The following is an 11,269-nucleotide window of genomic DNA, read 5'->3' on the forward strand; positions in this document are numbered from 1 at the left end:
TCCATCTTCTACTGCTTTACCGCCACACACAGAGACAAACCACCATCCGCTCTCACAGTCAATTTAGAGCAGGGGTCTCAAACTCAAATGACCTGGGGGCCAGTGAGTGAGTATGTGGGGAAATGAGCTAAAAATCATATTACAATATTCCATCACACTAACACAATAAAGATATTCATGATGATATCTCACAGAATTCTAAAGTAAAAGTGTTTGCTATGATATGGAAGATTCACAATAAAAAACATATTTATGTTATTGAAATCAAAAATTACAATATGTTATGTATTTTTTTGATTTCATTTCATGTAATAAAAACACTAAACATGCTCATATATATGTATCATTTTACATTAAATACATTTAGAAGTGTGATTCATATAAACTTGGGTATTATTATTATAAAAACTATTGCTCCCTGTTGACATAACAATCATATTTAGTATTCTGTCTATAATCTAGCAACAGGAGGAGGAGGTTGTGGCTCCACATCTCATTATAAATTGATATTAGGGGGCCGCATGTGGCCTGCGAGCCGCAATTTTGAGACCTCTGATTTAGAGTGTCAAATTTACCTAATCCCCAAACCTACATGTCTTTGGACTGTGGCAGGAAACCGGAGAAAACCCACGCGCGCACACACAGACTCCATGCTGAAAGGCCCTTGTTCCAACCAGGTCATGAACCTAGGTCAAGAGAGCTAACCACTACACCAACCATGTGGTCCCATCTGTAACATTTGATCAGTTTTAAGTAAAACGTACAATTTAAACATCCGCTTAAACCTGAAGCTGTAACACTCAAGGCCGTACAGCACAAGACTGTGCATAATCCAACATTGGCAGATTAGTTAATCATCAACTCAACTGAGAGTGAAAACCTCAGCTGATTTAGCACTATGTGCAGTGATGCACAGCTTCAGAGAAACCGTAATTAGCCTGAACTTTAGTGTATGTGAATTCACATCATAAAGAAACTTTAAACTTTTAAAAGGTCTGCTGCTTTTACATTTTCTTAAGGAGGCCAGTGAGAGTGCTAGTAGAAGGGAAAGCTTTGGGAGGAAGACAGTAATAGTCTGATAAAGTATTGTTAACCTCAATCCAAGTCAAAGGAGTTAGTTAGTATCTGTTTTTAGGGGGAAAGCAGATCAGACAATTACTACCATGTTAATATGCAGGCTGTGCAAGACTATATTGGACTGTACTCATTGTCCTTATCAGTCCGTCAATATCCACTGTGACACTGATTTAAACTAATGAATCCTAATTATAATACTAATAATAACAATAACAACAATAATAATAATAATAATAATAACAACAATAATAATAACAATAAAACCCTTTAGATGGACTGGTGATTTGTTTACGGTGTCCCCCATTCCCCCTGTGTCTAGTGGGACTGGCTGCGGCAGTTTCATGAATAAACCCTTTAATGGCATCACTTTCTGTGGGTAAGAAAATAGTTTGGAAACCAATTTACAAGATGATAATGAAAAAAGAAAAAACTTTGGAGAAGGAAACAAAAACCATTATGAAACCAGACTGCTAAAAATAATTAAGAGTATTTCCCCACAGATTAAAGACAGATGCTGTTTCATAACTGAGCTACATTGTTCAGCGGTTTAACACTTGAAGGGTTGTAATAGTGCCAAACAAGCATTTCTTAAATGGAGAGTGATTTTTAACATTTTAATGAATAAAAAATTCCAAACTAATAGTAGAGATACTACATATCCCTTTATGGTTCTATATAAACAAATATCCGAAGTTTCAAAAACAATACATTTTCCCTACTTACTTGAGCATATCAGGTCTTTCTAATACAGTATTACCTAAAATATGAGTCTGAAGAAGTATATTAATCTGTTTCTGTTTGTTGAAAAAAATACTTCCAACAGACAATATCCTAAAGTTTCAGCTGATACGATGTTGCATCAGCAAAAGGTGTAAATACCAAAGACCAAAGACTATGTCTGGATTTCATTTAGCTGCTTCAGAAGAAAGATCAAAACATCTGCTGTGAAAAACAACTGTTATTCGGATATAAGTGAGAGAATAAGTTACCCAAGCAGTGCCATGGCACTTTGCTTTTAAAATCAGGTGTACTGGTAAGTAGAAAATAAAAGTAATATTTGTATTCTTCATATTCTGACTTAAAAACTGTCACATGGACATATACATCTGTGTTAAGAAGGCTTAGAAATTCCAAATATGATGAATAGACTCTGGTTTACATTCAGCATTAAATTCAGTGAAGTGATGCATGTAAAATAATGTGAATGTGTTCTTTGTTCCATGATGTCTGGGGCTGTTAAACACGTGGTCTAATACTTTTTACACTTTTTTGCTGGTTTTACTGATATTACTCCATCAGTCGGTAGATGACCTTTTGGACATTGATGTTATATTGAGATAGTGGGAGACAAATAGTAGCTGAAGCGCAAGAGCAACACGTGTGAAAGCTTATGAATGACAAAAGTAAAGTGATACTGCTCTCTGCTGTTAGTCATCATGTACTACATGACACATGAGTGGACAGGAGCTTTATGTGGAATGGATCTTACAGAAGCTCAATCAGGACATCTACTGGGGAAAAGGAGACATGACATGGAAAGAAGGAAAAAAACAAATAACTTCCTTTTTCAGTTGCTACCAAGCATTGGTCGAACAGAAGTCACACACAACTCTTCACCCTGTGAGGACAAAGCTTATGTGGAACAAGTTGCATGTGTTTCAAACAGAGCATTCAGTCACCACAGTGAACAAAATCCATGCACGCTTTTCTCAGTACTCAGAGTATACCAACTACAAAACACTACACATTTTCTTCAAAACTGTGTTAAAAACACACAATAATGATATTAACAACCTACCTACTCAGGTGATCTGTGTGTGGGAAGAACAGACAATATTATACATTTATTACACTCAAAAAAGTCAAAACAGTGATTATCTGACTAAAGAAAACGTCAGATTTCTTGTATCTTTTATATAAAGCTCTCTGTTGTTAGTAGTTCTAAATTTTGGGGAAGTGTGGAATGTTGGAGGGTTTGAGTTTCGATACGAGTTATGTTGTATTACGTCAAGGTCACACCAAGTGAGAGCTCACTGGAATGTCACCCACAGGTGAACTGCCATTTTCTAGCCTTTGCTTTTTGTTTTGTTTGTTGTTGTTGTTTTTTAACCAGAAGAGACCAATATTTGAATAAGAGTGTGAAGTTTGGAAAAAGTTAGTGATTTTCTTTATAACAGTAATTGTTTGTGTAACAGTAACGGCCCTTGTGCTTCTCCATGTTTACAAATGAAAAATTAAATCAATTAAATAAGAAATTTTCAAAGAAATAAATATGCCTAGTTATAGTAAATTGCTATAAGTGTGTGTGCGTATGTGTGTGTGTGGGCTATGTGGATCAATTGTGAAACAAAACTATCTTTGTGAGAACACTTTGACCTTGTGAGGACATGTTGGCTAATCCACCCAGCTTTAACAGGCTTTTTGAGGATTAAGACCTGGTTTTATGATTAGGGTTGTTGTGTGTATGTCTTTAACCTAACCCTAAGCGTTAAGGGTTAGACATGTAGTTGTGATGTTAAGGTTAAGGTAAGTGTGTGTGTGTGTGTATAGCTCAACAAACCAAACCTGTTCACATGTGTTTTCCTGTGAAGGAAATTACAGCATCTCAGCTTCACACTTAATTACCTCCTTTGATCCAGTGACATATTTTGATCTGTCACCTGTTCCCAGTCGTCAAGTTGTGAAGACATGTCTTACTTCCTCATGAGATGTCAATTCTGAGCTCTCTTAAAAACTCCCTGCATTTAGACATGCAGACACGCCCCGGTGCAAGTTTCTTTTGTAGTTGTTATCATTAAAACTGATTTTGTCCGGCACAGACAGACTAGGTGAGGATTTCAATAACTTGCTTTTTCATAAAGTCAAACTCAATTATTTGTTGGCAAACTCTCTTAGGTTTAACAACATTTGAAAACACTTCAAATACATACAGTGCTTAATAAATGTATTAGACTACCTGTCATAAAATGAGAAAACACTTTTTTTTTTTCTTCGAAATCTTCAAAAACCTGTTTAAAACTCAAAATGTTGTTGTTATTTATTTGGCAAATAACAAACTGGATTCACCTTTTTCTACACAAATATCAGAGGGCTCATTGGGCATCTTCTCTGAGAAGTCAGAAATCAATTATTCATCCACCAAAACAATATTTTCTGTTCAACAATGCAAGTAAATCGGGACGTCTTAATCTAGAAATAATAATCTGCTTTACTATTTTTCAGTTTTTTTTGTAAAACAGTAATGGATAACAATAATAATTATGTTTTTAGTATTATCAATATACTTTCAGTTAAAAAGCTTCTGCATACTGGTGTATTAACCATTACAGAAACATGAAAAAATATTTTGATAATTACCAATGCTGTTAATTTAGGGCAGCTGTCGCATAAAACCTTAGATTGGGTGGTGGTTTAATGCAGTTGTTAAGCAATGTACATTTACAATATTTAAAATGAAATGAATGAAAATAAATGTAAGCACATTTGAGTTATATGACACAAAGAACTGCATCATAAATAAATTAAACTTTTCAAGCTTCTGTCACCACAGATAACATAAAAATAATAATAATGATGACAATATCAGTGTGACATACACTTACACTTGAATATTAGCATGGCGATGTCTTAGAAGGAGTCTATTAATTAATCAGGAATGTGACGGTACAACTTATTTCCCAGACACTGAGACATAGTTGTGTTTGTTGACAGGAATGCAATAACATTTGAAATGATCTTCCTGGTTGAAAGTAATTACAGTAACTTCAGTGTGTGTGGGAGGGAGGTAGCGGGGAATACATAAGTTCCAGAGTCACTGAGTCTGCTCATAATTTGCTCAGGGTCTTCAGGCTGATTTCAGAAGCATCTGCAAGTTTGAGGTCAGTTGGTTGATTTGATTTTAAAGAGAAAAAAACATTCTATGTGATGATGATAAGCAGGACAATGTGTAATGAGCTGTTTTCTTTTTGTTAATTTCAGTGTCTTCTCTGGACGTCTTCACACACCACAATGTTAAAGCTCCTGTTCTTGGCTGCGCTCTGTGCCAGCTGCATGGCAAGACGTAAGAAGTCATTTCCAAATGTTGACACCCTTTTTACACCATTTTAAACTTTTCCATCCAACATGGATAGTGGAATCAAGAATAATATGTTTGATTGTATGTCTTGTTTTTGTTTGTCTTTCTAGCTGGCGTGATGCATTACTCATTCGATCCTGCAGTTGGAACTGGTAGTGGTACGTCCTTTTCCTCTGCAGGGTCAGGGGGAAGGATCACAGCAGTCAGGGTTTGGGAGGCCACCAATGCTTACATCACTGGGTTAGTATTTCTTCTTTGTTATCTATGGGTGTTGGAGGATTATTATAATTATTACATTATATATTACAGAAGAGAGGGTCAATAAAGTAAATTATGAGATACCTGTAGTCCTTGTACACAAGCAGGTTTCCCTAATGCATTAAGTGTGTATCACTGCTCTGTTTATCATCTGCCCTCACCTCTTCTTGAATCATATTTTATGTTTACCAGTGTTTCCTCTCTATCTCTGCAGTATCCAGGTACGATATGATTACATCTGGTCTAGAGTTTTTGGACGTGTTTACAGCACTGTGCATGAGCTGAATCTGTTTGATGGAGAGGTCATAGTTCAGGTAAGAGATTTATTTGGCTTGATTAAAGAATTCAGATGTTTTCTTTTATTTTCCATCTAGATGTTGACATGATATACAGGCACTAATTAGACATAATAACAGTTAGTTACATAGTTTGCTCCTTTGTAAGAACTAACTACAACTGCTGTGTTAGTTTGCTCACATTGTTGTGCATGTTTCAGGTCTCTGGAAAATACCACACCAATTACATTTATCAGCTGACATTTGTGACCTCTAGAGGGCGCTCGATGATGGTTGGCCAACCATACCAGGTCTTAATCCATTTTGATTATTACAATTATTAATAATATGTTTCATGGTAATGCATTAACATTTGATGCTGTTTTGCAGCGCTCATTTAATTTCTACACACGGTACGAAGATGCAGAGCTCATACTCCTGAGTGGGCGCTACAATAGTGCTGGAATTACTTCACTGGCAGCTCACTGGGGAGTTGTCCCCCAGAACACCACTGACACCACAAGCATGTGATGTCACACCACCTGTACCTTTAAATGTTGAGCCTGTGTAACAATGTGTTATTAAAAAGATATGGATGATTAACAAAGTAGCAATGTACATTTATATTTTGGTGTAAATGAATTTTGGTTTTTATTATTATTCTGCTGAAATGAGAACTGCTGCAATTACAATTTGCAACACATGTTTTGTGAAAAAGATTTGTGTTGCTTTTGTGAAGAAAAAATAAAGACAACATGATTAAATGGTATAAATAATAATGGTGTTGCTTCTTTACCCTGACTTCTTCCTACCTTTATACAACATCAGATTTTAATCTACACTAAGTGAGAAAACAGAATACTCATAATTGCCATAAACTGGTTAAAATATCTATACATTTTAGTGAGGTATTAAAAGCAAATGGCATGGTAATATTGACATTTATGGTGTATTGGGTGATTCAAAACTTCCCCTTGTGCACAGAGGATGCAAGAAGCACACAAGACACCAAAAAAAAGATCACAGATTGAGCGGTGCAGTGGGTTGCCTTCTAACTGTAAGGTCACGGGTTTGATTCTGGGCTCCTCCAGTCAGTATGGAGGAAAAAAAACTCCCTTTTCAACAGGAAGAAATCTTTGACAGAACCAGATTCAAAGCTCTGGGGCGATCCACCTCGACTGGTTGGGGTGAAAAGAAAAATGGGGGACAGAGGAGAGGAAGGTGAGAGAAAGGACAAGAGGGAGGAGAGGTAGACAGAAGAGAGAGACCAGGAGCAGATGTATAACAGTTGTGTCACGTTATATGTTTAGACGAGACAGTTCTGAACCAGTTATGACATATTTATAGTACTACAATGTCAACAAAGCCTGTGAGTTTTAACAAATTTAATTTAACACATGAAATAAACAAAAAGAGAAACTGTGGTCATCAGCCTCCCATATACACCATAGGTTGTGTGTGAGGTTTACATGTACTGTAGATGTGACACAACTGCAGGTGCAGCACATAAGCTCAATCACACGTGAGAGCATTGTTTCATTATGTCACTTGTGTTTGTTTTCACTTGATTTGTTTCATAATTCCACTACAAAATGTGTGAAGGCTGGTGATTCTATTTTGGGGTCAGCATGTAGTTGTCCCTGGGGCACATGGCCCTGTGCTAGGGTGGCCTGGATGGATGTTAGGTCTGTGGATGTCAACTGTTTCTAGCAGTGGCTGGCCTTTGTCTATGGCTCTGTTATTCCTGTTGGGTCTCAGGTGTAGCTGTTCTGGGATGCAACGCCTTGGTTCTTTCTTGCTCAAGGGGTCTATAGCTCACTCTGGAGATTTGGGTCTTAACATGCCTGCAGTTGAGAGTCAACTTGATTTTGCCGTGAGCCCTTATAATTCTCGTCCATGTCCTGCAAGAACTTTTAGACACACCTACAGATGACTGACACTCAATCACACAAGCATGCTCAAGAAGGCTTTGTTATGTCTTACATAATTATGTCATTGTACGTTCCATCCCTGAGATCATTGTTTTTGTTGCTGCTGTTCTAATTGTTGTTTTTATTTATTCATTTTGTCCTCCCCTGTTCTGTTGTTCCCTCTCTCATCGCGTTCCAACCAACACTTTCCACCCCGTTTGTCTCAATGAGCCCGATAATAAATACAATACAGCTTCTTCCTGTGGACGAGCGTGCCCGCCGCATCTTCCATAGAACAAATCTTTCTGTCACTGCCAGGCATCCAGTCTGCCGTTTGTGCATGTCTGAGATTCTGGACACAACAGGTTGAACAAACAAAACAATAACAGCAGCCAGAAGATAGTTGAAACAAAACCACTATTATTTTCTTTCTTTCTTGTGTTCACACACTCGATCATGAAGGAAGTTTTTCTTTGGGTAATTTCCAAGGTGATGACATGTCACAAATATTCCAGGTGAATCCAGTAGAACCAGATGATACAATCATGCAGGACTTTTCTTTCAGGTTGTTTCCCTGTTTTTATCTGACACAGACAAATGTTAACTGAGTTCAGGAGGATGATGTCAAAGACCTAATTTCTCAGTAAAAGTCACTCAAACTCAATTACTTGTTAATGCTTGGAGTCACAAACATTTTAAATAATGAAAGGCATTTAAAAACAAAGGCCTAATCAAATGTTATGACTTTGGGGGGAAGAAATGTGAAACATTTGTAGCCTATATATAGTGTTGCCGCACATGACAGTACATGAAAAGACAAAATTTCGGTCTTAAGCCTCATATAAAATGTTTTTGTCTGGAATCTATAAATGAATAAACACATTGCTGAGCATCTATTAACGAAACCAACTAGAGTTTCTGATCAAAACAAATGATTTCTCATCAGAAAATGAAGTTTACTCATTTCACAGAGAAACAGAAAAAACAAATCTGTAGCATGAAGTTTTATTATATTTTGGAATCAATAATACACTGGTTTTGGGGCGTAGTCTATTAATGTACCAAGAATGCGACAGCATGACTTCAATCCCGGATGGAAGAGATAGTTATGAAAGATGTTATTACTGTAACACTGAGTTTTCTTCCTTGTTAATGTTATTATAGAATAAAAAATGTAATCTGGCATGAATGAGTGTGTGTGTGGGAGGGAGGGAGGAACAGGTATTTAAGTTCCAGTGTCACAGAGTCACAGTGTCTGCACATCCTTTGCTCAGACTCTTCAGGTTAATTCCAGACGGTGAGTGTGAAAATCTGCATCTGCAAGCTTTATGTCAGTGGGTTTATTTATTTATTTTTTTATCTACCAACACTAAATGCATCCTATAATGCAGAATCTAATCACTTAAATTAGAATAAGATAAGTACTTACGCTAACATACCCGCATACAGAAAATTGATAAAATGATGAGCAGGACAATGTGTAATGAGTTGAGTTTTTTTTGTTTTTTTTCTAATGTCAGTGTCTTCTCTGGACGTCCTCACGCACCACAATGTTAAAGCTCCTGTTCTTGGCTGCGCTCTGTGCCAGCTGCATGGCAAGACGTAAGAAGTCATCCGACCCTTTTTACGCCATTTTAAACTTTTCCATCCAACATGGATAGTGGAATCAAGAATAATATGTTTGATTGTATGTTTGTTTTTGTTTGTCTTTCTAGCTGGCGTGATGCATTACTCATTCGATCCTGCAGTTGGACCTGGTAGTGGTACGTCCTTTTCCTCTGCAGGGTCAGGGGGAAGGATCACAGCAGTCAGGGTTTGGGAGGCCGCCAATGCTTACATCACTGGGTTAGTATTTCTTCTTTGTTATCTATGGGTGTTGGAGGATTATTATAATTATTACATTATATATTACAGAAGAGAGGGTCAATAAAGTAAATTATGAGATACCTGTAGTCCTTGTACACAAGCAGGTTTCCCTAATGCATTAAGTGTGTATCACTGCTCTGTTTATCATCTGCCCTCACCTCTTCTTGAATCATATTTTATGTTTACCAGTGTTTCCTCTCTATCTCTGCAGTATCCAGGTACGATATGATTACATCTGGTCTAGAGTTTTTGGACGTGTTTACAGCACTGTGCATGAGCTGAATCTGTTTGATGGAGAGGTCATAGTTCAGGTAAGAGATTTATTTGGCTTGATTAAAGAATTCAGATGTTTTCTTTTATTTTCCATCTAGATGTTGACATGATAAACAGGCACTAATTAGACATAATAACAGTTAGTTACATAGTTTGCTCCTTTGTAAGAACTAACTACAACTGCTGTGTTAGTTTGCTCACATTGTTGTGCATGTTTCAGGTCTCTGGAAAATACCACACCAATTACATTTATCAGCTGACATTTGTGACCTCTAGAGGGCGCTCGATGATGGTTGGCCAACCATACCAGGTCTTAATCCATTTTGATTATTACAATTATTAATAATATGTTTCATGGTAATGCATTAACATTTGATGCTGTTTTGCAGCGCTCATTTAATTTCTACACACAGTACGAAGATGCAGAGCTCATACTCCTGAGTGGGCGCTACAATAGTGCTGGGATTACTTCACTGGCAGCTCACTGGGGAGTTGTCCCCCAGAACACCACTGACAATGCCGAATAATAATAATCAACTGGCAAACAAAACGGTGATAAATGGTGATTCAGTAACCAAAACCTGATTACCTATAAATATGTTTCAAACATGTGATTACACATCACCAGCATTTTTAAATGTCAATGGAACAATGTGAGATTGACAATAATAAATATTATTATTTTAACTACTGTCAGTAAACAAATTAGTATGAAAAGTGAACACCGCATCCCTGATGGAAACAAACCAGTGATGGATCTTGGTTTCAATCAAAATTGCATGTTTGTTTTTTTGGTGTTTTTTTTTTTTTTTGTGGAAACAGTATTGTAATGTTTATTTTTATTATTCTTTCACTCACTGGTCATTATTCAGATGTTTAGTCTGCATCTTATTGTATGGTGGGTTTTTTTTGCAACACATAAAAATAAAGTTAAGAAAACCGAATTAAATGTGGTGCTGTTCTATTTTGTTCTGAACCAAAGTATCCCTTATATTTTTCCCCTGAATATTCTGTGATATTTTAACTAATACAGAAGAGGTCAAAGTGCAGTTAACCATACACTTTCACTTGTCACTTGTTTAACTGAAATTACATTTTTTGGTTGTTCACAAGAATATACTTAATGTCCTTGTGCTATTAGCATGGACACCATGTTTTTTATTATTATTATTGATTTATACATTTGCTAAAGTACAGACACATAATGCAATGTTGAACATCCTGTGTGATGAGAGGTGGTCATTTTGAGTTTTGTGCTAGAATTTTGAAAAATGACATCAAAGTGCCATCAAAGTTTTCCACTTTCTTGGCTGGAACCAAACCCAGCTGACATACGGCTGAACAGGTCAGCATCCACATCTACCAGTTGGTATTTGTGACCTCCAGGGGGCACTCTCTGATCAGCCTGTCAGGTCTTACCCATTCTAATTATTACAATAATAAACACGCTGTGTTGTGGGCCTTCTTAAACTTCTACCCAGAGCAAAAGTTAAACTGCTGAGTGGTTTAAATAATGGCAGTGGAACCATCATGCT

The 11,269-nt window shown here is 36.8% G+C and overlaps 1 protein-coding gene across 1 annotated transcript; it reads left to right on the forward strand.

The window, feature by feature from the left end:
* Nucleotides 1-4,871: 4,871 nt before the first annotated feature.
* On the forward strand, nucleotides 4,872-10,678 carry LOC122774684. The gene is made up of 12 exons (XM_044034159.1): nucleotides 4,872-4,955; nucleotides 5,056-5,137; nucleotides 5,263-5,392; nucleotides 5,625-5,724; nucleotides 5,907-5,996; nucleotides 6,076-6,212; nucleotides 8,883-8,892; nucleotides 9,116-9,197; nucleotides 9,311-9,440; nucleotides 9,673-9,772; nucleotides 9,955-10,044; nucleotides 10,124-10,678. Exons 2-12 carry the CDS (start codon nucleotides 5,086-5,088, stop codon nucleotides 10,259-10,261), a joined length of 1,059 nt encoding a protein of 352 aa, XP_043890094.1. The 5' UTR covers nucleotides 4,872-4,955; nucleotides 5,056-5,085; the 3' UTR covers nucleotides 10,262-10,678.
* Nucleotides 10,679-11,269: the final 591 nt, after the last annotated feature.

The sequence above is a fragment of the Solea senegalensis genome, linkage group LG9 (genome assembly GCF_019176455.1).
Source record: "Solea senegalensis isolate Sse05_10M linkage group LG9, IFAPA_SoseM_1, whole genome shotgun sequence".
In the NCBI taxonomy this organism is placed as follows: Eukaryota; Metazoa; Chordata; class Actinopteri; order Pleuronectiformes; family Soleidae; genus Solea; species Solea senegalensis.